At 45.4% G+C, this 27,574-nt stretch overlaps 4 protein-coding genes across 4 annotated transcripts; all 4 read right to left on the bottom strand.

Moving 5' to 3' along the window:
* Nucleotides 1-7,674: 7,674 nt before the first annotated feature.
* Nucleotides 7,675-9,542, bottom strand: LOC119349560. Its single transcript, XM_037617611.1, has 2 exons — nt 9,423-9,542; nt 7,675-9,232 (listed from the first exon to the last, which is right to left on the bottom strand). Exon 2 carries the CDS (start codon nt 9,225-9,227, stop codon nt 8,004-8,006), a length of 1,224 nt encoding a protein of 407 aa, XP_037473508.1. The 5' UTR covers nt 9,228-9,232; nt 9,423-9,542; the 3' UTR covers nt 7,675-8,003.
* Nucleotides 9,543-12,237: 2,695 nt separating this feature from the next.
* On the bottom strand, nt 12,238-14,009 carry LOC119349559. Its single transcript, XM_037617610.1, has 2 exons — nt 13,919-14,009; nt 12,238-13,750 (listed from the first exon to the last, which is right to left on the bottom strand). The coding sequence occupies exon 2, from the start codon at nt 13,743-13,745 to the stop codon at nt 12,534-12,536; it is 1,212 nt and encodes a 403-aa protein (XP_037473507.1). The 5' UTR covers nt 13,746-13,750; nt 13,919-14,009; the 3' UTR covers nt 12,238-12,533.
* Nucleotides 14,010-21,276: 7,267 nt separating this feature from the next.
* On the bottom strand, nt 21,277-23,143 carry LOC119350873. Its single transcript, XM_037618500.1, has 3 exons — nt 23,119-23,143; nt 22,545-22,612; nt 21,277-22,500 (listed from the first exon to the last, which is right to left on the bottom strand). Exons 1-3 carry the CDS (start codon nt 23,141-23,143, stop codon nt 21,277-21,279), a joined length of 1,317 nt encoding a protein of 438 aa, XP_037474397.1.
* Nucleotides 23,144-25,257: 2,114 nt separating this feature from the next.
* LOC119349558 lies at nt 25,258-27,081 on the bottom strand. The gene is made up of 2 exons (XM_037617609.1): nt 26,971-27,081; nt 25,258-26,793 (listed from the first exon to the last, which is right to left on the bottom strand). The coding sequence occupies exon 2, from the start codon at nt 26,786-26,788 to the stop codon at nt 25,568-25,570; it is 1,221 nt and encodes a 406-aa protein (XP_037473506.1). The 5' UTR covers nt 26,789-26,793; nt 26,971-27,081; the 3' UTR covers nt 25,258-25,567.
* Nucleotides 27,082-27,574: the final 493 nt, after the last annotated feature.

Below are 27,574 nucleotides of genomic sequence, written 5' to 3'. Positions count from 1 at the left end.
TTGATGAGATGTTCAAATATTTTGGGTTTATACAGAGTTTATGAGAAACTTGTATTTCCAAAGAAGTGAGTGGGAGCACTATAGAATTTCTGATAAGTATATGTTGTTGACATATTGTTGATCAGAAATGATGTAGATTTTTTCTGTAAAGCATATAGGGTTATTTGAAAAGTGTTTTTCAATGGAAGACCTGGATTAAGCTACTTGAAGAATAAGCATCAAGATCTATAAGATAGATCAAAATGTTTAATAATACTTTCAAATGAGCACATACCTTGACATGATCTTGAAGGTGTTCAAGATGGATCAGTCAAAGAAGGAGTTCTTGCCTGAGTAGTAAGGTATGAAGTTAAGAGTTAAAGCTCGACCATGGTAGAAGAGAGAGAAAGGACGAAGGTCGTCCCCTACGTTTCAGACGTAGGCTCTATAGTATGCTATGCTATGTACCACACCAGAAGTGTGCCTTGCCATGAGTCAGTCAAGGGGTACAAGAATGATCCAGGAACGAATCATTGGATAGCGGTCAAAATTATCCTTAGAAGAATAAGGAAATGTTTCTCGATTATGGAGGTGATAAAGAGTTCGGCGTAAAGGGTTACGTCGATGCAAGCTTTAACACCTATCCGAATGACTCTGAGTAGCAAACCGGATACGTATAGTGGAGCAACCATTTGGAATAGCTTCAAGTGGAGTATGGAAGCAGCATTTACAATATGACATAGAGAATTGCGAAGTACATACGGATCTGAAAGTTGCAGAATCGTTGACTAAAACCTCTCTCACAAGCAAAACATGATCAAACCCCAGAACACATTGAGACTTAATCACATGGTGATGTGAACTAGTTTAGACACTAGTAAACTCTTTGGATGTTGGTCACATGGCGATGTGACCTGTCTGTTTTAATCACATGGCGATGTGAACTAGATTATTGACTCTAGTACAAGTGGGAGACTGTTGGAAATATGCCCTAGAGGCAATGATAAATTAGTTATTATTATTATATTTCCATGTTCAGGATAATCGTTTATTACCCATGCTATAATTGTATTGATAGGAAACTCAGATACATGTGTGGGTACATAAACAACACCATGTCCCTAGTAAGCCTCTAGTTGACTAGCTCGTTGATCAACAGATGGTTACGGTTTCCTGACCATGGACATTGGATGTCATTGATAAGGGGATCACATCATTTGGAGAATGATGTGATGGACAAGACCCAATCCTAAGCCTAGCACAAAGATCGTAGTTCGTATGCTAAAGCTTTTCTAATGTCAAGTATCTTTTCCTTAGACCATGAGATTGTGCAACTCCCGGATACCGTAGGAATGCTTTGGGTGTACCAAACGTCACAACGTAACTGGGTGGCTATAAAGGTGCACTACAGGTATCTCCGAAAGTGTCTGTTGGGTTGGCACGAATCGAGACTGGGATTTGTCACTCCATGTAAACGGAGAGGTATCTCTGGGCCCACTCGGTAGGACATTATCATAATGTGCACAATGTGACCAAGGGGTTGATCACGGGATGATGTGTTACGGAACGAGTAAAGAGACTTGCTGGTAACGAGATTGAACAAGGTATCGGGATACCGACGATCGAATCTCGGGCAAGTACAATACCGCTAGACAAAGGGAATTGTATACGGGATCGATTGAGTCCTTGACATCGTGGTTCATCCGATGAGATCATCGTGGAACATGTGGGAGCCAACATGGGTATCCAGATCCCGCTGTTGGTTATTGACCGGAGAACATCTCGGTCATGTCTACATGTCTCCCGAACCCGTAGGGTCTACACACTTAAGGTTCGATGATGCTAGGGTTATAAAGGAAGTTTGTATGTGGTTACCGAATGTTGTTCGGAGTCCCGGATGAGATCCCGGACGTCATGAGGAGTTCCGGAATGGTCCGGAGGTAAAGATTTATATATGGGAAGTCCTGTTTTGGTCACCGGAAAAGTTTTGGGTTTTATCGGTAACGTACCGGAACCACCGGGAGGGTCCCGGGGGTCCACCAAGTGGGACCACCGGCCCCGGAGGGATGCATGGGCCAAGTGTGGGAGGGGACCAGCCCCAGGTGGGCTGGTGCGCCCCCCCGCCCTCCCCACAAGGGCCCAAGGCGCCTAGGGTTTGGGGAGGGGGCGCCCCACCTTGCTTGGGGGGCAAGTTTCCCCATCTCCACCCCTTGGCCGCCCCCCTAGATGGGATCTAGGGCTGGCCGCCGCCCCTAGGGGTGGAAACCTAGGTGGGGGCGCAGCCCCCTCTCCCCCTATATATAGTGGAGGCATAGGAGCAGCCCAACACATGAGTTTCTTCTCCTGTTGGCGCAGCCCTATCTCTCTTTCTCCTCATATCTCGCGGTGCTTGGCGAAGCCCTGCTGGACTACCACGCTCCTCCATCACCACCACGCCATTGTGCTGCTGCTGGATGGAGTATTCCTCAACCTCTCCCTCTCACCTTGCTGGATCAAGGCATGGGAGACGTCACCGGGCTGTACGTGTGTTGAACGCGGAGGTGCGTCCGTTCGGCACTAGGATCTCCGGTGATTTGGATCACGACGAGTACGACTCCTTCAACCCCGTTCTCTCGAGCGCTTCCGCTTAGCGATCTACAAGGGTATGTAGATGCACTCTCCTTCCCCTCGTTGCTAGTTTCTCCATAGATAGATCTTGGTGACACATAGGAAAATTTTGAATTTCTGCTACGTTCCCCAACAACCTCCTCCAACGAGTCGGTGGTCCTGCCTGTGCCGCTCCATGCCGGCTTGACCATGGAGTAGGTGCACTTCAATGCCGCCATGGAGGAGGAGCATCCAGAGCCACAACCGTTGTTAGTGTTCTGACAGTCATAGGAGGAGCATCAGTACAACCCCTCCCTCCTTGAGCAGCACCGGCTGATAGAGGACCAGATCTATGCGAGCTCGCGAGCAAGGAGGCCATGGAGTCCATGGCCGCGGAGAAGCCTAACTTCGTCTTTGATCACCAGGCATTGTAAGAGGCGGCGCGTGTTCGCACCGCCTGCAATGCGGTCGCGGTGTTGACGGTGGTGGCGATCGCGGGCGAGAACGCCGGTAGCTGCACATCATCCGTGCCGCCAAATGTGCTTTGTTGGCGCCGCTACGACAACGAGGCCGACGCGTCCATGTCCATCATCGACCTCACGTCCACTAGCGGCGGATAGGTCGTGGACTCTGACGAGAAGGAGTAGTGCATGGGCGGCGGCGGGGCCTCGAGTCTGAAGTGTGCTGGTCTGTGGCCCATCTCCTATTCTTCCTCACAGGCGACTGCACCTTCACTTCATGGATCTCATCTCTGCCTGACATGGACACGGCCGCCCGACATCGACACAGAGGGGAACAACAAGGACTTGAAGGATGGCCGCCACGTAGATTTAGACTAGGTTTAGGTCTGATTGCTTTTGTTTAATGAAATGTGCTAAAAATCTAATGCATATGCTTCAGTTTAGATAAAAATCATCTGATTTGCATGTATTTCTTCCAGTTTGTTCAAATGCATTTTGAAATGTATGGTGACATGGTTAGATGGTCGGTTCCCATATCACTATCCGCAGACCCGTCTGTATGCGTCCGCGGACGGATACAATGTTTGTTTTAAGGGTCAGTATTGCAGATGCCCTTACAAGGCTTATACCTAGAGCGGACGATCACGTTCTGAACGGTGTGGTGCTCAATGGAGGAAAGGATCCCGCGCATCAAGAATGAAGGATCTCTACAATTTTGATTTTGGAGCTTCACACAGTGTATGGCTTGATAAACTCTAGGGTTTTAGAGGGCAAAGTGGTGCGGGTGCAAAGAGTGGTAGCTAAGGGAGAGTGAATGAGCATAGCCGATGGCCCCTTGCATGCAAGGCGCAGTGAGGCAGGGTTTAATGAGAAGTAGGGCATCCCTTTTAGACGGTTGGTGGTGTGGGTGTTTCTTTACCTGGTGATCAAGAGGGTGTTCGTTTTCACCTAAAACCTGTAAATTAATTTCTCCTTCTATCTTAATGAAAAAGAGAAGCAACTTTCCGTTGTTTGTTCTCAAAAAAAAAAAAATAGCCATGCATTATCATGCCAAAATAAACCAGGGTGATGGAGTTAGCTTCAACTGCTAACCACCACATGCATGCGTAGATGTCATGCATGGCCTCCAAGCGCACATCTGAAAACATGGCCAAATAAGAACCACATCTATCCTTTAATATAAGACTTTTTGCAGTTTAATTTAACTACAAAAACATCTTATATTAAGAGATAAAGGTAGTACTGGATTAAAAACAAGAATATCATACTGCTACTACTGCAACCTACTTCTAGTGCATATCGATCTTTGTATTACGCGGTTTCTAAATGGCTTTCGATTTAACTTGGAGCATGTCCTGCGTGTTTCCAGTCCATGGTTAATCCACGGCCTGGAAGACATGGCTTTGTCAGGTTCAATTTAGTCGTGTCCCCTTCGATCCCATCGGTAAAGCCGCGGACAGGGTCAAGACGTCAAGTCAAGAAATCCGCAAAAAAAAAACTTGGGCTGTTCAGATGTTCACTTGGAGAATCAAACACGAGTCCCCGGCGTTACGCACAAATCTGGTTCGGCGGGGAGTCAGGAGTCCACAAAATGCCTCTTCGGTGGTCTAGCGGACGAGGATGGAGCTCATCTGTTTGTCAAGTGTAAATCCGTGAAGGAAGCTTGGAGGGCCATGCAACTGGAACGAATCAGATCCGAGTTAGAGCAGATCACGTCCGTGCATGCAATGCAGGATTACCTATGGGACCTAGATGAAAAAACGCGAGTGCAAGTCCTTACCTTCTGGTGGCACCGGTGGAATAACAGGAATAAGGTCAGAGAGGGAGACTACCTGTCCATGTGTCAGAGCTAACCCGGCGCACCCTGAGCAACACATTGGAGTATTTCCAACTGTTCACCACGAAAACAAAACCTCCTTCAGAATGCAAGTGGCAACCACCGCCACAGGATAGAGTAAAAATCAACCTGGATGGTGCTTTCACTCCGGGCGAGTCCTTTGTGATGTGGGGAGTGGTGATCAGAGATCATACGGGAGAGGTGTTACTGGCTCGAGCTGCGCGCACAGAGCACACCGCCGATCCTTTTGCTGCACAAGTAATAGCCATGTCCCAAGCGATCTCAATGGCTGTCGATGTGGGTGCGCTCAGAGCGATCTTTTAAACGGACTCGAAACTACTCCAAGAAGCGCTCGACTTCACAAAGGCGGTCTCTTCATCGCATGCGGCCATCATCGAGGACATCAAGTCCCAGCTTAAGATGTGGTTCTCTGAACAGTCCATAAATGCATGTCGTCGTAGTACGAATACGTAGCGCATGAACTAGCAAAACTCGGTCGCTCATGTTGCCCAAACGACTGTATCGAGTGGGACTCTCATGTACCACCCGTCGTGGTTGTTTGTGTTTCGGGTGATTTGCCCGTACACCGTTAAGTTATAAAGCTTTGCTTTGCCCTAAAAAAACTGCGCTGATAACTGAGCCTCCAACATCGGTCGAACCACACAAGAACCAAACAAATCTGCTCCGCCGAGACTACGTGCGGCGCCTGGCTCCGGCTGCAGACCCGCCGCGGACCACCGACCACCTCGGCCGCGAGCACAAACCGTAGGGTCGACGCCTTGGTTTTCTTTTTTTTCGACGCGGGCGAGATCGGTTATACTATGTGATAGAGCTTAGACATGGCTTGTCACCTCGGTGGTGCGAAGATGCGGGCTGAGATTGTTGGTTGTATGCGAAGGCGACTTATTTGGTCCCACCTCGCTAGTTTTCAGCGTTACAGGCCAGCGTAAATAGCGACCGGCTAAGCCTTTGTCTCGCCGAGCTCAAAATGGCGGGAGCTTTGCAGTGGAGCTAGCTGGGCCGAATTTGCGCGGCCGGCCGTTTAATCAACCCAAGCACACCCTGTGTGGGGCAGCTAGCTCAGAACCGGACTCTGGTGGAGCTAGCTGGGCCGTTGTCGCGCGTGCGGCCTGTTGATTTAAAAACCAAGCACACTCTGTGTGGGGACAGCTAGCTCAGAACTGCATAACACTTTTTTTTCCTGCAATATGTTTCATTTTCCACACCGGCGGGTCATCACAAGGTAAATGTCGATGCTGCTATTTGTAAACAACCTCCTGTTGGGGCTATAAGTGCGGTCTGTTGGGATCAATCAGGAGCATTTGCTGGGTCAGCAGCGGTGGTATTCCATGGCATGACCGACCCGAACATACTGGAAGCTTTGGCATGCCGCGAGGCTATTGCTTTAGCCAGGGACCTTGCACTTACTCATTTGAAGGTAGCTTCGGATTGCCTTTCGGTGGTCAAGGACATACATACTGGCACTATGGGTACAATTGCTCCAATCGTGGAGGAGATCATCGACTCGAGTAGGGAGTTTCAGTCTTGTTCTTTCGTCCATGAGAGACGTCTCTCTAATAAGGAGGCTCATGGCTTAGCTCGACATGCTTTACATTTAGGGGAGGGTCGCCATGTATGGCTGTTATACCCTCATGATACTTCTATTATTCCTGTAATTCGCTCTATTGATCAATAAAGTAAAGCATGTTCTTCTCAAAAAAAAAAGCTAGCTCAGAACTGCAAAATACCTTTTTTTTTCTCTGCATTTTTTTTTTGCCTCGGTTCAGGATATAAATTCAAATTAATATCTCGGTACTTTGCCTCCCTGTGTCTTACTAGTTTGCATGTCACCTTTCTTGGCCGCTTCTTTTTCTCTGAAACAAAGCCTGAGCCTCCAAATTCAGTCAAACCACACAAGAAATACAGCTGCAAAAGAGGAACGCAACTTGAGCATGAAACAACCTGACGTTCAAGAGCTAGCTACTTGCAACAGGGTGACAGTAAAGATAATAGACAGATAAGTAGTGACACGGTTTTAAGATCATTCATAGACCCACGGTAGCTGCAAACCGGTGCAGGTAACAGCTACTAGCTTCTACTTATAGTATACCAAGTTCAGACATGTACTGATGCACTCCACTTAAACAGAGTAACCAAGTTGACATATTTATACCAACGCATTCCCGGCTTGCAGAATAACCACAGAACGACAACATCTATAGCATGGTAAGACAACCAAACCATGAACAACAACATCTATAGCACGGTCAGATAACCTGAAGGGAGCAGCTTGGATAGGGGGCCGGCCTAGCAGTATAACAACCTCTCAACGGTCCTGTGGGAAGAGCCATGCTGCCAGACGCATCTCATCGCAGCGCTTCCATTCCTTTTACAAACCCAAACAAGTAACTAATGATCGTGTAAACGAGAAGATACACTTTCTGGCTCTTCCCTCGGGACCGGAACCTGAACTAGGGAGTAGGGACACCTGCCACCAACGCGAGAGCAGCGATCGGGGGAGAGGGGACGAACTTAATCTCCAATGGAGATGATAATTTCTTTTCTGCAATATTTTTCATTTTCCTGGGTTGATCACACAATGAAACAACCAAACTTCCAGAGTTACTTACTTAATACATGGTGACAACAAAGACCATGCCATGACATGACATTCTCATAAAAAGGAAGAAGAGACCGCCATGCCAAAGATAACAGACATGAGCAGTGGCAGTCTTAAAGATAAGTTCAGATAATTTCTAGCACAACAATCCACGGTAGCTGCACGCACCGCTTTCATAGTACAGCTAGTAGTGGCCACCACAATAAGTTCAGATAATTTCTACCAATGCAGCGGCACAGTTTTAAGATCATTCATAGGCATAACAACCCACAGTAGCTGGATGCTAGCAGCTTTCATAGCGCTAGTAGAGTAGTAGTGACCACCACAATAAGTTCAGGCAAGCACTGATGGAACACGGCACTTAACAAAGTAACAAAGTTCAGATAATTTCTACGTACTAGGTAGGGAAGCCAAACAACACAGCTTGCAGAATAACAGCATAACGACAACATCAATAGCATGGTCAGATAACCTGGGAGCAGCTTGCATAGCAATAACGGGCTAACAATATAAGAACCTCTCAGCGGTCCTGAGGGAAGAGCCATGCTGCCAGATACATCTCAGCGCACCGCTTCCAGGAAATATTTGGATCACCGGAACGGATGCTGCGGGATCTCATGGAATAGACGCCGAAAGAAGTATTCTCCTCCTCATAGGCATACTCTATGCGATTATCCTCATCATCATCCAAGAAGAAGATGCGATCGCCCGGCAACCCGTACTGCGACACGGACATGGACCTCGAGCACTTTCGCCCCACAAACAGCACTTGGTCGTCCCCCACGGTCGACACCTTGACCCACCGTGAACGCTGAAAGTCAGCCTGGAAAACCTCAAACTCGTTCTTTCCAGCAATAACTTCATTGCCTTCTCCAGGTTCAGGAAACTGACACCAAATCGTCCTGCGTACCATCAGCAACATCCCACGCGATTCAACCAGGTAGAGCTTCTTTAAGGCCATACTGTTGTCGTCAAACACACATGAATACCATGGAGGAGAATCACCCCTGATGGCCTGTCCAATCCAAGAAACCTGTGGATCGCCGGTGCTATGGTCTTCGCTGATGTTCACCACAAGGAGGTTCTCGTCCTTGGCAATGGCATACAGCTTGCCCTGGTAGAATGACATGTCTTCAAAATCCTTGCACTGGTCGTAAGCACGTACTGACCACGACAAGGCCCCTGGCTGGCACATTAGAATCTGACTGGTGTGCCCAATGCCAACAAGTGCAGCAACGAGATGTGGTGAGCACATGATTAGCTTACTTATGCGCAGCTCCTCTGAGTCATTGATATGCATCCATGTGATGTAGGGGTCAGCAAACTTTGGACCTCCGTACTCTGACCATTTAGCGACAGCATTTGGAGGCCGGAGTCGGACGCTGGAGAGAGCAGGGAGCGCCACGGTGGCCCTGGAGAAGGGGTCTACCAGGAAGCACCCGTGGGCACGTGAGAAGACGAGCCAGCTGCCACAGACATTCTTGTACCCTTGGAAGCCACAGTCAGGGAAGCGGAAGGGCTTGTCGTACATGAGGCTGTAAAAGGTGCCATCCGGCAGCGAGATCAGCGGAAGTGGCGGGGGCTGGAGCTGCCTCGCAGCCGCACGCCACTGGGGGCACACTGCGGCGAAGCGGGCACGGTCGGCGTACGCCGGGAGCAGGCTGAGCACCTGGCCGGCCATTTCCAGCGGGAGGTCCGACCACGACTGCTGTGGTTGCGAGTGTGGTTTCTTGTCTGCTTCCATCAGTCCTGCAAAGAAGCAACAACATCATCGAAAGCTATGGTATTTCGAACATCGCAACCAGTCACAAGCGCGTCAGGCAATGCGTCGAACACCTGGCGTGCATAGCCAGCGGACATGGCGGGGGCAGGTGAGGAGAAGGCCTGAGCGAGCAAAAGGGGACGGGGGAAGGTGAGGGGAGAAGGAAGAGGAGGGTACCTGAGAGACCTCGCCGGGGCCGAGGGTCGATTCGCCGGTCGGCGCCGCGCTGGTGGGTAGGCGCCGCTCCTGCTGCTGCCGTCGTGCGGGAGTGGGTGGGGAGCGTGGCGTGTGGCTTGCCGGAACGGGACCGTGTGAAAGTGAGTGCTAATGAGCCCAGCCAAGCTTTATGGGCCAGTGTGAATGCTGGAATGGGGCCGCTCTTGCCGAATTTTTTTTTATTTAAACCTCCAAACATAGCCCAATACCTCGAGGAAGCAGTGGAACTCAGTAAATATATATATATATATATATATATATATATTTAGAGTAAGGAATTAATTAAGAAATGAAGTAAGGAACTAAATTTGAACATTCTTAATATAAATATGCCAAAAAAAGGAATCTTTAAACATGCATTTCCTCACAAAAAGTGTGCTTTTGATAAACAAATACAATTCTTTAAAAAAATGTAGATACTAATAAGTAAGCATATTAATATCAAATGATCAAATGCAAGCGCATAATTGATGAGATTTTAGACTATATCAAAAGTTCATAAACCCGCAATATCCAGTAAATGAGACCAACAAAAACACACCCGCGCTCGCCACACGCCACGCCGACGAAGACGCCGCCGGGAGAAGATCGACCCGAGGGACTCATTATCCTCTAATTATGTCTCCATGATGTCGCTAATAGGATACCTAAACAGAGAGAACATGTAACAAAATGACCCACCACGAGCAGAAGTATAGGGATCCTTGACTACATCGTTAGCGTGATGATTGTGTGTGATGGGACATGTTTAATCCCCTTTGGAGATGACAACCGCTCCAAATCATCTGGAACCGTCCAAGAGTGGTAGATGTTCACACACAAATGAGAGAAGAGTTCCAGTTGTGTGCGACTAAGTTTGTACTTGATATACTTCAAAAGTGAAAGAATAATTCACATAAACAACTTGTAATAATTTATTTCCTTTTGGTTCAAAATCTATATTGTGCATGGACGTCTTCACCATCCCTAACAAAAATTTGCGAACAATTCCAAACAATGTGTTTATTTTGATTCAAAGTTTATACATGGACGTCAACCAAGCAAATAATAAAGACTTTGTTTTCAAATGTTGTTGCATAGATTCCAGTGCCGATTATACTCGTGTAAGTCCGAGAACCATAAAGTCATCAATACGAAAAGGACAGAAAAAATAAGCATATTTATGCTTCAAAAAAAATATGTTCAACGGAATATGGAATTATTTTTAACAACTTATGTTAAACAAAATCTTACATAATTAACATATTTCAAAATTATGAAACACATTACTAAAAATTCTATGACCAATGTTTATTTATTGGAATATCATGAATAGATTTTTTTACATACATGAACAAATACAATATTCTACTACTAAGAAGTACAATAATAAAGAAATTGAAACATGCTAAAAAATGTTCTACCATCCATAAAAACAGTTATTTCATATAGATAATAAATAACTACTGTCAACAGAAAAATATTAGTAGGAAAATATCGTTCTATATTTTATTAGTTTAATTTCAAACAATTGTATGTTTTCTGCACAAGGAGTGGACAATAGGACTTCCTCTTTTTCTTGGGATCATAAAAAGGGAGAAACAAGAAAATGTAAAAAAACTAAAATTGGAAAAAAATATAAATTACAAAATAAATACAATTAAATAATTAAAACAAAAAATAATAAAGAGAAAGAAAAAACTGCCAGAAAAAAATGTTTGTTGCACTCGCCTAACATGAGTGAGGGGGGAACACAGAGGATTCTTCCTTCCCGCAGCAGTTATTAGGAATTCCAACTTGCAGATGAATGCACTAGCTCCCATCCTTGCCACGCCCACACGGGAGAGGGAGGTTCATAATAATCTTTTCATGACTTTTTGTTTGATTAAAAATATAATTTGTAAACCATGTTTGACCAAAACATATTACGAACTTATATAGTAGAATTTACAAAAAAGATGTTTTTATAATAACAAAGAAAAATGCTTTGTAAAGGAGAAAATACCAAAAAAATAGACCGATTAATGAGGCTAGTTCTTTTGGTTTTTTAAGCTTGAGATCAAGTATTTTTAGTTCTCGGTGGAAAAATGGAAACAGCTTGTTGACTCCTTTGCCGGCACGTTAATAAATCTAGGTCCAGGTGTGCGTACATATTTGGTATGAGTCCACATACTGGAAATTACTTAGCTGATCAGATCCTGTTCTAAGTTTAATTTGTTTTGCACGGTTACGGTATGCGTGTACTGGAGTAACAAAACTCTATATGAATTATTATTTTCTGGACACAAATGCAGAAAAGGTTATCTAAGAGTATGAATTAAGCAGAGGAGACATGCACTAGATGCTGCCTGGGGCAGTACAAAACAACACCTGCAGCTCATTCTAGTGGCACTACACCCCTGTCTGCTTCAGGCATATCCATTTATGCATTACTGGGTTCATAAATAACCTTTCAAATTAACATCGTGCTTTCGAAATAACGGCACGAAAAGGTGGCTATCCGGTGTGGCAATTCCATTTTAGTACTTCGTTGTCAACCGGTGAAGAGGAGCAATAAATTAACTGCGATTGCTCACATAAAATACTTCCGAAGCACTGACTAGCTGAATCTCAAATCAAATTAAACGTACCTCACAACTAGCACAAGGTAGCAATTTTGAGCCCAAAAAAATAAAGAGACAACCATGCCAATTCATCGCAAAAGAAAGAAAGAAACAAAGAAAGAAAACGAGGGAAACCGCCGTGACAAAGATTCAGAAAAGCAGTAATGCATTTTAAGATCTTTCATAGGCACAAGCAAAAGCCACCTTACTAATTGAAAACTACCATAGCAGTGGTAGCCACCATAGTAAGTTCAGGCAGGCACTGATTAATAGCACTTAACAGAGTAACAAAGTTCAGAAAAATACAGGTAGTACTACTAATGCATTTCATGGCTTGTAGGGAAACCACTGAACACCATACCAACCACCATACATATGACCGTCAGATAGATAACCTAGAGCTGGTTGAAGAATAACCCCGGAACAACACCAACATATAAATAACCTGCAGAGAGCAGCTGCATATAAATAATGCTATGACACATTCTCATCAGTCCTGAGGGAAGAGCCATGCAGCCGGACGCTTCTCATCACAACGCTTCCAGGAAATAAATGGATGAGCGGAATACACATCGTTGGATCTCATCTCAAAGAAGCAGAAAGAGGTGTTCTCCCCATCGTATCGGTAATCCATACGATTCTCCTCATCATCATCCAGGAAGAAGATACAATCACCCGACAATCCGCACAGAGACACAGACATGGCCCTGGAGCACCTTCGCCCTAGAAACAACACTTGGTCAGCCCCCACAGTTGACACCTTGACCCACCGTGAATGCTCAAATTCAGCCTTGAAAACCTCAAACCGTCCAGCAACAACTTCACCGCGCACTCCAGGTCCAGGTACACGGCACAAGATCGTCCTTCGTGCCATCAGCAACACCCCATGCGATTCAACCAGGTAGAGCTTCTTGCAGCGCATAGTGTTGTCCTCAAACACAGCTGGATACCATGGCTCACCCTCAATGACTTGCCCAATCCGAGAAATCTGTGGATCGCCAGTGCTATGGTCCTGGCTGATGTTCACCACAAGGAGGTTCTCGTCATCAGCAATGGCATAGAGCTTTCCCTGGTAGAATGCCATGTCTTCGAACCTCTTACACTGATCATAAGCACGCACTGACCAGGACAATGCCCCTGGCTGGCACATTAGAATCTGACTGGTGTGTCCAATTCCAACCAGTGCAGCAACAAGGTTTGCCGAGCACATGAGTAGCTTACTTATGTGCAGCTGTTCTGATGTATTGATATGCATCCATGTGATGTAAGGGTCGGCAATCTTTGCACTTTCGTGGCCTGACCATTTAGCGACTGCATTTGGAGGCCGGAGTCGGACGTTGGAGAGAGCAGGGAGCGTCACGGTGGCCCCAGAGAATGGATTGACCAGGAAGCACCCGTCGTCACGCGGGAAGACGAGCCAGCTGCCACAGACGCTCTTGTACCCAGCGAAGCCGCAGCCAGGGAAGCGGAAGGGTTTGCCGGAGAGGAGGCTGTAGAAGGTGCCGTCCGGGAGCGTGAGCAGCGGCAGTGGCGGGGTCTGGGGCTGCTGCCTCGCGGCCGCACGCCACTGGGGGCACACTGCGGCGAAGCGGGCGCGGTCGGCGTACTCGGGGAGCAGGCTGAGCACCAGGCCTGCTAGGTCCAGCGGGAGGGCTGACCACGACGGCGCTGGCTGCAAGTGTGGTTTCTTCTCTTCTGCCATTCGTACTGCAGTAGAGAAGCAACATCATCATCGACAACCAGCCCAAACGCGGCAAGCAATGCGTCGAGCACCTGGCGTGCATAGCCAGCGGACATGGCGGGAGCAGGGACGGATCCCCTTGAGTGAGCTAAAGGGGACACGGGAAGGTGAGGGGAGAAGGAAGATGAGGGTACCAGAGAGACCGCGCCGGGGGCGAGGGTTGATTCGCCGCACCGGTGGGTAGTCCGCCGCCGCCGCTGCTGCTGTCGTGCGAGAGTGGAGTGTGGACAGTGGTGGAGTGGCTTGCCCGAACGGGACCATGTGACCATCAGACCTGGCCAAACGGGCCGGCCCGGCACGGCACGGCCCGGCCTGTGCTAATCGTGCCTGGCCCGGCACGGCCCGCCATGGCATGTTTAATAGCCGGGCCGTGCCGTGCCGGCCCACGGGCGCTGCTCCTTGGCCCAGGCACGGCCTGATTAGTAAACGGGCCGGCCCGATGGCCCGTTTAGCACGCTGGGCTGCACATTTTCAGCCTGCTGGACTGGTTTTTAGGCCTATTGGGCTGTATTTTAGGTATATATATATATATATATATAAATCTAAAAAATATATAAAAAAATTAAACGGGCCGTGCCGTGCCGGCCCGCGTGCCCAGGCTCCAGGCCCAGGCACGGCCCAAGGCGTGCCGCGTGCCGGGCACGGCCCGTTTAGCCCGTGCCGTGCCTGGCCCATGGCGGGCCGTGCCGGCGTGCTCGCGGGCCGGCCTGTTTAGCCCGGCCCGTTTGGCCAGCTATATGACCAATGAGTGCTACTGAGCCAAGCTTTATGGGCCTGCTCTCGCTGATCGAAACATCCAAACATGGCCCAATACCTCGAAGAAGCAGTGCAACTTGGAGAAGGAAAAAAGTATTTAGAGTGAGGAAGTAATAATCTGAACAAGTGTGTAAAGAATAAAATCAAACATTTTTAAAGACAAAATGCCACATGGGATTTTATTTATATATGTAAAAATTTGAGAAATCTTCGAACATGCTTTTCTTCACAAAAAAAGTGCTTTTGATAAACAAACATAATTGTCTACTATATAAAAAACAGAGTTGGTGATGATGGTGTGTCTGCCATCCTGCAATATAGGCCGTCCTATTTATATCTGACGTATAGGAAGAAAACTATAACAATTTTGTAAAAAGGTACCCACACCCCTCTCCACATTTGCAAATAAGGTCTTCCCTGGTTCATCATTTTCTCTCATAAGATAAACTACTCATACAAATGCATCTTGATGTTACGTGCAAACACACGGGCATCTTGCTAGTTTTTTAAAAAGTACTTCCTCTGTAAAGAAATATAAGAGCGTTTAGATCACTACTTTAATGATCTAAACGCTCTTATATTTATGAACGGAGGGAGTACTATGTGATATTAATAAGTAAGTACTACCTCCGTCCTGGTTTATTGGTCCTCTTAGTATTTTGTGTCAAATTTTAACCATGGATTCAATTAATAAAATGTTAATGCATGTCACAAAAAATAGCATTATTGGAAACTATGTTCATACGAATCCAACGATATAATTTTTTATGACATGCATGAACATTTTGTCAGCTAAATATATGGTCAAATTTTTGCACAAAATAGGAAGAGGACCAACAAACCAGGACGGAAGTAGTAGAACAATATCAAACGATCAGATACAAGCGCGGAATTGATGGGGTTTTAGATGGTGTCAGAAGCGCATAAACCCACAATATCGGGTAAACGAGACCCACAAGGACACACTCGCATTGGCCGGACTTGGTAGGTTTTATACAGTTTTTTAATAATAATTAAGAAACAATACATATGAGAGCAAAAAGAAAAAAAAATGGACCAATCAATAAAGCTAGTTCTTCGTTTTTTCAAAATCGGGATGAAGTACTTTAAGGAATAGATGGAAAAACTGAAACACCTTGTTGACTACTTTGCCGGCATGTTAATAAATCTAGGTCCAGGTGTGCATTAATATTTAACATGAGTCCACATACTTCTCTGAAAACATGACCAGATAGGCACTGGCAATCACTTAGCTGATCTGATCATGTTCCAAGTTTAATTTGTTCTTCAGGGGTTACGGCATGCGCGTACTGGAGTAACGAAAGTTACAAACCTATTGTTTTCTGGAAACAAATATAGAAAAAGAAATCTAAGAGTATGAATTAAGCAGAGGAGACATGCACCAGATGATCCCTGGCGCAGTGCAAATCAGCACCCACAGCTCATTCTAATGGCACTGCACCCCTGTCTGCTCCATTTTAGCATTACTGGATTCATAAGTAGCCTTTCAAATTAACTTCGTGCTTTTGAAATAACGGCACGAAAAGGTGGCTGTCAGGTGTGGCAATTCCATTTCATTTCGCCGTCAACCGGTGAAGAGGAGCAATAAATTTACTGCGATTGCACAGATAAAATACTTCCGAAGCATTACAAGGTAGTCAGCAAAAAAAAAAGAACACCATGCCAATTCATCGTAGAAACGGAAAGAAAGAAAAAGAGAGACCACTTTGACAAAGATTAAGCAGTGATGCATTTTAAGATCCTTCCTAGGCACAGCAACAACCACTTTACTAATCAAAAACCACCAGAGTAGTAGTAACCACCACAACAACTTCAGACAAGCACCGATGAACAAACAACACTTAACAGAGTAACAAAGTTCAGATAGACAGCAGCAATATTACTATTTTCTACTACTAATGCATTTCACGGATTGTAGGGGAACCAGTGAACACTATACCAACCACCATATACTACCGCAGTCAGATAGATAACTTATGAGAAAGTTGGAGAATAACCCCGGAACAACAACATCTATAGCATGGCTAGATAACCTGGGAGCAGCTTGCATATATAGAAAGTTGAAGAGTTCTTACTGTATTTGCATTTTAGATACAAATTTGTTTGATACAACATAGAAATGAGGGGGGTTTTCTGGAATGTTAGGGGTATAGGTCAGGATCATAAAAAAAGATACATTAGAGAAATGATTATGGATCAGAAGCTAGACTTTATTGAACTTTCTGAGACAATAAAGCAAGACTTCACAAAAAATGAGCTACACAATTTGTGTGGTGGAATTGTTTTTCAATGGAGCTGGAACCCACCCAGAGGCATGTCAGGGGGGATCCTGGTGGGGGTCAACAAAGATATGTTTGATGTTGAAAACATTGAAAAAGGACAATATTTCTTGAGGATGTTAGTATTTGATAAAAACATCAAAATGCATTGGAATTTAGTCACTGTGTATGGGGATGCACAGAAGGAGGGAAAAGCCAGTTTTCTGGCTGAATTGGCAAGATTATATCATGATAATCCTCTGCCCTGCTTGGTGGGAGGAGATTTTAACATTATCAGAAATGAGAAGGAGAAAAACAAACCTATGTGTAATGAACAATGGTCCTTTATGTTTAATGCTATTATTGAACAAGCAGGGTTGAGGGAACTACCTCTGAATGGGAGGAAATACACAGGGGCTAATAATCAGGAGGACCCTACTTTTGAAAAATTAGACAGAGTGTTGATGTGCCCATCATGGGAGGAAAAGTATCCATTAACCATACTGCAAGACTTTGCTAGAGAGATTTCTGATCATACCCCTTTATTCCTGGATACAGGGGAAGCTCATAATCATAAGTACATTTTTAGATATGAAAATGCTTGGCTGCTAAGAGAGGGTTTTAGAGAGTTGGTATACAATACCTGGAATGAGAGATACTCTGGGGACATTTTGGATAGATGGCAATCAAGGTTGAGAAGACTTAGGAAAAAAGCTAAAGGGTGGAATAGAAATATAGATGCTTGGTACAGGAAAATTAAAATGGAAATAATAAAGGAGCTTGATGATTTAGATAAGAGAGCTGAGATCATGGGTTTAAATGTGGTGGATAGAAATGAACAGAAAGAGCTTAGAGCCCAATTGAAAAGAGTTATGTTACAAGAGGAGATGAAATGGCTGCAAAGATATAAAGATTTAGAGATTAAAGATGGAGACAGAAATACTAGATATTATCATGCTAAGGTGAATGGGAGAAGGAGAAAAAACAAAATTACTTCCCTAGAACAGGAAGAAGGGATCATAGAGGGAGATGAGAAGTTAATGGAAAATATTACCAAATTCTATAAAGAATTATTTGGACATCCTGAAGAATCTAGTATCTTGTTGAGAGAGATGGAGATGGATAAAATTAATGCACAAGAGAGAGAGGAGCTTTTGAGACCTTTCTCTCTGAATGAAATCCATCAAGTAGTCTTTGGGATGAAAAGGAATAAAAGCCCTGGCCCTGATGGGTTCCCTGCTGATTTTTACCAAGATTTTTGGGAAGTGGTTAAGTGGAATTTGAAAACCTTAGTGGATGGTTTTGCAAAAGGAGAAATTAATATTGCCAGACTCAATTATGACATAATTACTTTGATCCCAAAAACTATTGATGCTAAACAAATTCAGAAGTTTAGGCCCATTTGCCTGCTGAATGTGAGTTTTAAAATCATCACTAAAATTCTGATGAATAGAAGCACTTGTTTTTTATTGATTCCTGGGGCTAGGCGTTCGCAGAATCAGTCTATCCGAACCACAGACGCACTTTTCAGATCAGTGACGGCCTCTCCAGCAGAGCTGGGCGTCGGGGCCCTGGATGCGCTAGCGATCGACACATTTGAGGAGGCGTATTCTCAAAGGACCCATATCTACTGCTGTGTTAATGGGGGCGTGGTTTGGTAATACGCCAATTTGGCCACTATTAGTGGATAAAATGATTTCTTTCACCTCACAGGAAGAGTGCCGAACAACTAAAGCTAACAGCCAGCCCGGATACCTAAACTGAAGAGGATGTCCCACCATAGCAAGATATGATACAGACCAATTAACTGGTAAGCCAACCTTCCCCATTGCTTTTCTTTCAACTAACTAGAAAAAGAAGGGGGCTCTTACGCGACTAGGCCGAGGAAACCTCCACTACTAGCTGAACTGAAACACATCATCCCATCCATTCCATCAAGTAAGTACGGGTCCCCAGTGACATATTAAAGAATGCCAACTTTCTCCCAACCGGTCTGTGAGAAGAAATGCCTAGATACTCGGTATGAGGAGAGCTCGGTAAGCAGGCAAAGAGCAGGGTTTGGTAGGCTGAGCCTCTTCTGGAGATTGGCTAAATGTGTGGCCCCTGTGATCTCCAGAACCCTAACTGCATTTATTAAGGGCAGATATATAATGGAGGGAATTGTGATTTTGCATGAGGCCCTGAACTCCTTTCATAAGAACAAAGAAGATGCCCTAGTTTTTAAAGTGGACTTTGAGAAAGCATATAACAAAATCAAATGGCCCTTTGTGATACATATGCTGAAAATGAAAGGGTTTCCTAATAAATGGTGTGACTGGGTGATGGAAACAATGAGAGGGGGACATGTTGGAATTAAAGTGAATGATGAAATTGGCCCATACTTCAAAACCTTTAAAGGATTGAGGCAAGGAGATGCCATGTCCCCCCCCCCCTGTTGTTTGACATTGCTGCTGATGCCCTAGCCTGTATAATGAGTAATGCCCTGAAGTATGATTTGGTTAAAGGGGTGTTAAACAAAAATGGAGGAAAAGGGATTAATATGTTGCAATATGCTGATGATACTATATTCCTGATCAAAGATGAGATAGAAAGTGTGAAAAATCTTAAACTCATACTAGGGGCTTTTGAACAAATGTCTGGGCTGAAAATAAATTTTCATAAAAGTGAATTGATGTTATTTGGCAAGGCTAAAGAGAAGCAATTGACTTATCAATAAATACTAACATGTAAGATGGGGGACTTGCCCATAAAATACCTGGGGATGCCTATAGATGAGAATAGAATTAGGAACACACACTGGGGGTGTGTGACTGACAAAATTGAAAAAAGATGTGGATGCTGGCAGGGGAAGCTACTGGGGTCCATTGCAGGAAGAATTACCTTGGTGCAAGCTTGCCTGACTAACATACCTTTGTTCATGATGTCCTTCTATGCTGTGCCTAAAGGGATCATAAAGAAAGTTGATTTTTTTTAGATCCAGATTGGTATGGCAAGAAGATGAGAATGTCAAAAAATACCACCTAGTGAATTGGAAGGATTGCTGTCTGCCTAAAGACATGGGTGGTTTGGGGATATTGAATCTAGAAATAATGAATATTGCACTCCTTGCTAAGTGGTTTTGGAAAATGGAGAATGAGGAAGGTCTGTGGCAGGATATTTTGGATGGAAAATATAGAAAAGGGGGTTGTTTGGCTCTGGTCAGCAAGAAGCCTGGGGATTCCCAATTTTGGGCTGACTTGCTTAAAATTAAAGAGATTTTCTACAAATTTGTTAGGAAAAAAGTGGGAGATGGGAGAAATACTAGGTTTTGGGAAGATTCATGGGTTGATAATAAACCTTTGAGGGAGGCTTACCCTAGACTATATGATATATGCTTTGACCACAACATTACTGTGGAAGAGGCCATACAAAAAGGGTGGCATGGGTTTAAATTTAGAAGGACCTTCCATGGGGAGACTTTGGGGCTTTGGAACTGTCTCAAAAAAAGATGTGAGGATATTCAAATGCAGGGAGGGGCAGACAAAGTTCTCTGGAGCCTCACTGCTGATCATAAGTTTTCTGTGGGGTCCTTATATAGAAAACTGATAGCTGTTGGGATAAAATTCCCACAGAAATACTTATGGAAGACCAAGGTGCCTGCAAAACTGAAAGTGTCTTTGTGGTTGATTAATAAAAAAAGCATCCTAACTAGAGATGTGCTGCTTAAAAAAGGCTGGAAGGGTGGGAAAGGATGTGTTCTGTGTGGGAAAGATGAATCAATTGATCATTAATTCTTTTCTTGCTTGGTTGCTTCATTGTTATGGAGTTTAGTTAGATGTGTGTGTGGATTTAAAACTGTTCCATCAAATGTAAAAGACTGTTTTGGGGAATGGATTAGGAAATTTAATAAAGATGATAAGAAACTGGTTCTGGTGGGGATTTCAGCCCTGCTTTTGGCAATTTGGAAAAGCAGGAATGCAATTGTCTTCGAAAAGAAAAGGATAAATGATCCTTTATATATTGTCAAACTGATGTGCAGGTGGTTAACTGACTGGTCCATTATGCAGATAAAGGAGTCATCAAGAAAAACGTTGGAGCTGGGAGCAAGGGTGCTAGAACAGGCAGCAAATGAAGTGTTCACAGCCAAGCAGGGGTGGAGGATCAATGTAGCGAGGCTGGAATGAAGACTCTCCTGCGGTGGTGAACCTGATGTTTGTTGTTCCTGTAGACAGGATCACTGGCTCCTTTTGCTGCTTTTGTCTTTGCTTTGCTGTAATGGTGATCGAGACAGATCGAACTTTGTGGCTGTTGGTGAACTTGGGGATGTTTGGGGTGGCTGGCCCTGATGCCGTATGGCCATGTTGGCTCCGTTTCGATCTTTTCGTTCCTGTTTGAACTCGTTTGTAGAACTCAGTGGTTTTCAGTAATGAAAATCGGAAGGGGCAAGCCCTTCTTTAATTATAAATTATGACACATTCTCATCGGTCCTCAGGGAAGAGCCATGCAGCCAGACGCATCTCATCACAACACTTCCAGAAAATACTGGGATATGCCGGAAGGACACTGCTGGATCTCATGTCATAGGCGCCGAAAGAAGTGTTCTCCTTGTCGTAGCAGTAGTCCATATGATTCTCCTCATCATCATCCAAGAAGAAGATATAATCACCCAACAGCCCGTACTGAGACACAGACATGGCCCTGGAGCACCTTCGCCCTAGAAACAACACTTGGTCATCCCCCATGGTCGACACCTTGACCCACCGTGAATGCTCAAAGTCGGCCTTGAAAACCTCAAACCCGCTCACTCCAGCAACAACTTCACTAGGCACTCCAGGTCCAGGTACCCGGCACCAAATTGCCCTTCGTACCATCAGCAGTGCCCCATGCGATTCAACCAGGTAGAGCTTCTTGCAGGGCATAGTGTTATCTTCCAACACAACTGGATACCATGGCTCACCCTTGATGATTTGTCCAATCCGAGAAACCTGTAGATTGCCGGTGCTATGGTCCTGGCTGATGTTCACCACAACGAGGTTGTCGTCATTGGCAATAGCGTATAGCTTGCCCTGGTAGAACGCCATGTCTTCGAACCCCTTACACTGATCGTAAGCACGCACTGACCACGACGAGGCCCCTGGCTGGCACAGTAGAATCTGGCTGGTGTGTCCAATGCCAACCAGTGCAGCAACAAGGTTTGGCGAGCACGGGATTAGCTTACTTATGTGCACCTTTTCCGATGTATTGATATGCATCCATGTGATGTAAGGGTCGGCAACTTTTGACCCATCCTCGAGTGACCACTTAGCGACTGCATTTGGAGGACGGAGTCGGACGCAGGAGAGAGCAGGGAGCGTGACGGTGGCCCTGGAGAATGGATTGACCAGGAAGCACCCGTCGTCACGTGGGAAGACAAGCCAGCTGCCACAGACACTCTCGTACCCTGCGAAGCCGCAACTAGGGAAGGAATAGAGCCTAGGGTACAAGATGCTGTAGAAGGTGCCGTCTGGGAGCGCGAGAAGAGGCAGTGGCGGGGGCACGAGCTGCTGCCTCGCGGCCACACGCCAGTGCGGGCACACCACAACAAAGACGGCACGGTGGGCGTACTCGGGGAGTAGGCAGGGCCGTCTCCAGAAATACAGTGGCCCGGGACGAAATGCAAAATGGGTTCCTAAATTTTGATATACACTCTTATAACTGAAGTTCTAAGTTTATCATTTATCAAGATAAGAAAAGAAAAAGGTTGCACCTTGAAGCTTGAATTAGCAATTATCGCCGAAATAGTTGCATCAATCCATCTGAAGTCTAAACCTCTTGCTGCAAAGTGTAAAGAATTGTATCACTTATCGATATATAGGAAGTACATTGGCTAATGCTCAAGTTTACTAACTATCTATGTGATCATTTTGTGCACCAAAATTCAAAAACTAAGAGCATACATATAATAATGGAGCAGCAGTGTGTCTCTTGATTTTTCGGGTCAGGAGATGCAGATTGCTTTGGGTCTTCGAGCTGTACAAAAATTCAGAAAGGACTCTGAAGAAAATCGCTTGGGGAACTAGTCAACTAGTAGCATGCAACATCCATCTGGCGAGGGGCCGAGGAGACAAGAGGAAGACTGGGGGAGGGCCGGAGGCCGACGACGGCGAGGGCGGCCAGCACGAGGCGAGCGATCGGATCGGGCGTCAGACGACAGAAGAAGCCCTACCGGCATCAGCGGCCGAAGCAGCGAGGCGTGTACGTGAATGGGCTCCTTGCTCAGTTAGTGGGCTTTTCATATAATTTCCCCTGATGGGGCCCCCAAAATTTTGGGGGCCCGGGACGGTCGGCCAATTTGGCCTGCCCCATCGACGGGCCTGGGAGCAGGCTGAGAACAAGGCTACTATGTCCAGCGGGAGGTCTGACCACGACGACTGTGGCTGCGGGTGTGGTTTCTTGTCTGCTGCCATCATTCCTGCAAAGAAGCAACAAAATCATCGAATGTTATCGTACTTCGAACATCGCAACCACCCCAAACGCGCCGAGCAATGCGTCGAACACCTGGCGTGCATAGCCAGCGGACACGACGGGAGCAGCGAAGAAAGCTCCGGTGAGCGAGCAGAAGAGTAGGCCGGGATATGAGGGGAGAAGGAAGAGGTGGGTACCGGAGAGATCGCGCCGGCAGCGGGGTTCGAATGGTCGATTGGCCGTCCGCGCCGCGCCGGTGGGTACCCCGCCGGCCGCCGCTCTGGTTGGCATTGGACACACCAGCCAGATATAGCTCTAAAAATATAATTCTCAAAAAAAAAGACAAAATATAGGAAAATATAGCTCTTGTTTATTTCCCATTCGTGGCCGTCTTCATCAACTTAAAATAAAAAGAGACTTCGTTTTCAGATGTTTTTCTTCGAGTTCCAATGCTGATTGTATTACTTCTGTAAGCTCGAGACTTAAAAAAGAAACAGGTTCATGGAATGCAAAGATGGTGCATACTAAAAATTTGTATAAAACATTTTTAGTATTCGAGAAAATTTACAAATGTGATGTGAATATTTTTTCAGACACACATGGACAAGTAAAACCCTGTGTAAAAACATTATTTCAATTGATATAAATGTGCAATATTATGAAATAATTAAATATATTCCACTGTCCATAGATATAACTATTTTTAGAACTTTCTGAAGATATGTTCATTAGTAGGAAAAATATTCTATGCATAAAATAAATATATGTATACATGTCTAATTCATTAAAAACAGAAAATGATGCAGAAAAACATAAAGAACAAATTTAGCGACCGAAAAATAAAAAACAGTAAAGGAATTAAAAAAAAACAAACAAAAGGGAAAACCAAATAAATTAATTTATGAAAGGACCCTATTAGCCGGGGAACGTTCGCTAGGGAAGATGACATTTGCGAACGGTTTCTATGACAATTTTAGTTGTAGGGGATGGCAATATGTTCAGACAAGCACGGAAATTCCTTCCTAGAGAAGGCAATATTTTCCAAAACCTGACATCGTTTGATCCCCGATCGAGTGGTTGCGAGTGCATTCCCTGAGAGTTCCTTCTCACCGAACATCCGCCAGTTAGCATTACCATTTATGAAATCCGTAAAAGAAGAAAATAAATTCCAAAAATGAGAAACAAAAAACAAAGCCCCACCCTAGCTAAAATGGGTCGGGCCCATGGCAATACAAAATTATGTTGACCATGCTTATTCCACACCACGAGTGTGAGTCAATAGGATTTTCACCATGTGACGAGATAAAAAGAAGAAAAAATAGTTCCTCATAGAAGAACAAGAAAAAAAGGTAGAATAAAGTAACTACTGAAAAGAAACACAAATGGATATAAATTTACAGAATTAAAACAAAATGCAAATACAGAGAAAGAAAACCAAGCCAAAGAAGAAGCAAAACCCCAAAACGAAACTCCCAAGAAAGAGATGCTTGCAGGGCTCGCCTAGCAAGAGGGATCCATCTTGCAAAGAGCGGATATCAAACGTGAGTTCAGAAGCTTCCCAGCAAACATGACCAGATAGGGACACGAAATCACTTAGCTGATCAAATCATGCTCCGAGTTTAATATATTTTGCAGGGTTATGGAATCTGTCTACTGGGGTAACAGTATCTCTCTGTAATATTATTTTCTCACCATCACTCGGTGAAGGGAGCAATAAATTTACTGCAATTGCACAGATAAAATACTCCGTAAACAAATATAAGAGCGTTTAGAATACTAAAATAGTGATCCAAACGATCTTATATTAGTTTACAGAGGGAGTATTTCCAGAGCACTGACTAGTTGAATCTCAAATCAAATCAAACGTAGCTCACAAGCAGCACAGGATGCATTACAAGGTAGCAATTTCAGCCAAAAAAAGACCACCATGCCAATTCATGACAAAAAAAGGAAAGAAAGAAAAAGAGAGGGACCACAGTGACAAAGATTCAGATAAGCAATGGTGCATTTTAAGATCTTTCATAGGCCACGTTACTAATCAAAAACCACCATAGTAGTAGTAACCACCATAATAACTTCAGATAAGTGCTGATTAACAAACAACACTAAACAGAGTAACAAAGTTCAGATAGATAGCAGCAATAGTACCAACGCATTTCACGTCTTGTAGGTAAACCAGTCAACACTATACCAACCACCATATATATATACCAGTCAGATAGATAGCCTATGAGCAGGTTGCAAAATAACCCCGGAACAACAACATTTATAGCATGGCCAGATAACCTGGGAGCAGCTTGCATATATATAGCATTATGACTCATCTCATCGGTCCCGGGGGAAGAGCCATGCAGCCAGACGCATCTCATCGCAAAGCTTCCAGGAAATATAGGGATGAGGGAAAAGGACACCGTCGGATCCCATTTTATAGGCGCCGAAAGAAGTGTTCTCCCTGTCGTAGCAATAGTCCATACGATTCTCCTCATCATCATCCAAGAAGAGGATATAATCACCGGGCAACCCGTACTGAGACACAGACATGGCCCTGGAGCACCTTCGCCCTAGAAACAGCAGTTGGTCATCCCCCACGGTCGACACCTTGACCCACTGTGAATGCTCAAGGTCGGCCTTGAAAACCTCAAACCCGCTCATTCCAGGAACTACTTCACTGGGCACTGCTCCAGGTCCAGGTACCCGGCACAAGATCGCCCTTCGTGCCATCAGCAACACCCCATGCGATTCAACCAGATAAAGCTTCTTGCAGCATATAGTGTTGTCCTCGGACACAGCTGGATACCATGGCTCACCCTTGATGATTTGTCTAATCCGAGAAACCTGTGGATCGCCGGTGCTATGGTCCTGGCTGATGTTCACCACAAGGAGGTTCTCGTCATTGGCAATGGCGTAGAGCTTGCCCTGGTAGAATGCCATGTCTTCGAACCCCTTACACTGATCGTAAGCACGTACTGACCACGACGAGGCCCCTGGCTGGCACATTAGAATCTGGCTGGTGTGTCCAGTGCCAACCAGTGCAGCAACAAGGTTTGGCGAGCACAGGAGTAGCTTACTTATGTGCAGCTTTTCCGATGTATTGATATGCATCCATGTGGTGTAAGGGTCAGCAACTTGTGACCCATCCTCGAGTGACCACTTAGCGACTGCATTTGGAGGCCGGAGTCGGACACTGGAGAGAGCAGGGAGCATGAAGCTGGCCCTGGAGAAGGGATTGACCAGGAAGCAGCCGTCGTCACGTGGGAAGACGAGCCAGCTGCCACAGACACTCTCGTACCCCGCGAAGCCGCAGCCAGGGAAGGAATAGAGCTTAGGGTAGAAGATGCTGTAGAAGGTGCCGTCTGGGAGCGCGAGCACCGGCAGTGGCAGGGTCAGGACCTGCTGCCTCGCGGCGTCACGCCACTGCGGGCACACCAGAGCAAAGGCGGTGCGGTCAGCGTACCGGGGGAGCCGGCTGAACACCAGGCCTCCTATGTCCAGCGGGAGGTCTGACCACGGTGACCGGGGCAAGCGCGGTTTCTTGTCTGCTTCCATCAGTCCTACAAAGAAGAAAACATCATGTTATCGTACATCGCAACCAGTCCCAGACGTGGCAAGCAATACGTCGAACACCTGGCGTGCATAGCTAGCGGACATGGCGGGAGCAGGGAAGAGAACTCCGGTGAGCGAGCAAGAGAGTGCGCCGGACAATGAGGTGAGAAGGAAGAGGTGGGTACCGGAGAGATCGCGCCGGGAGCGGGGTCGATTGGCCGTCCGCGCCGCGCCGCGCCGGTGAGCAGCTCGCCGCTCTCGCCGCTGTGCGGGTGGAGTTCTTTTTTTCTTTTTGTTTTTTGAGGGAGTGCGGTGTGGACGGGAGCGGGTGACCAAGTCAAGTCAAGCCAGGCCCAGCCAACCTGTATTTCCCATTCTTCTGTTTTTTTTTGCGGGGGATTTGTTTCCCATCCGATTCAACGTTTGAAATGGACGTGGCCGTCTTCAACTTAACATAAAGCTACAGAGTTTCTTTTCAGATGTTTTTGTTCGAGTTCAAAGGCCTTTTTTCCGAATAGTTTGGATTGCTTACCACGTACGTCACGTGGTTCGGATTCAAAGGTCATCCGGGCTACTATATATCTTATTGATGTTTGGCCCCATGAAATCTATGAATAATTTAAATTTGTTTTGAAGGAACATAAAGGTTCATGGAATGCAACGTTGGTGCATATTAAATTTCGTATAAATTCTTTTACTATTAGAAACAATTTACAAACGTGATGTGCATATTTTGTCAGATACACATGGACAAATAAAACTCTGCTAAAAAATTGTTTTGATGGATAT

The sequence above is a fragment of the Triticum dicoccoides genome, chromosome 1B, assembly GCF_002162155.2.
Source record: "Triticum dicoccoides isolate Atlit2015 ecotype Zavitan chromosome 1B, WEW_v2.0, whole genome shotgun sequence".
NCBI lineage: Eukaryota > Viridiplantae > Streptophyta > Magnoliopsida > Poales > Poaceae > Triticum > Triticum dicoccoides.
The sequence above is the reverse complement of the archived record's forward strand: the minus strand, read 5'-3'. Positions and strand labels throughout refer to the sequence as shown.

Bases quoted from the DNA above. Each gene is read 5' to 3' on its own strand.
- LOC119349560 (XM_037617611.1), bottom strand. From the start codon at position 9,227: ATGGAAGCAGACAAGAAACCACACTCGCAACCACAGCAGTCGTGGTCG.
- LOC119349559 (XM_037617610.1), bottom strand. From the start codon at position 13,745: ATGGCAGAAGAGAAGAAACCACACTTGCAGCCAGCGCCGTCGTGGTCA.
- LOC119350873 (XM_037618500.1), bottom strand. From the start codon at position 23,143: ATGGGGCAGGCCAAATTGGCCGACC. The intron at 22,613-23,118 runs GTCCCGGGCCCC...TACACTTTGCAG, and splicing joins GCAGGCCAAATTGGCCGACC to CAAGAGGTTTAGACTTCAGA. The intron at 22,501-22,544 runs GTGCAACCTTTT...TGATAAACTTAG, and splicing joins TTGCTAATTCAAGCTTCAAG to AACTTCAGTTATAAGAGTGT.
- LOC119349558 (XM_037617609.1), bottom strand. From the start codon at position 26,788: ATGGAAGCAGACAAGAAACCGCGCTTGCCCCGGTCACCGTGGTCAGAC.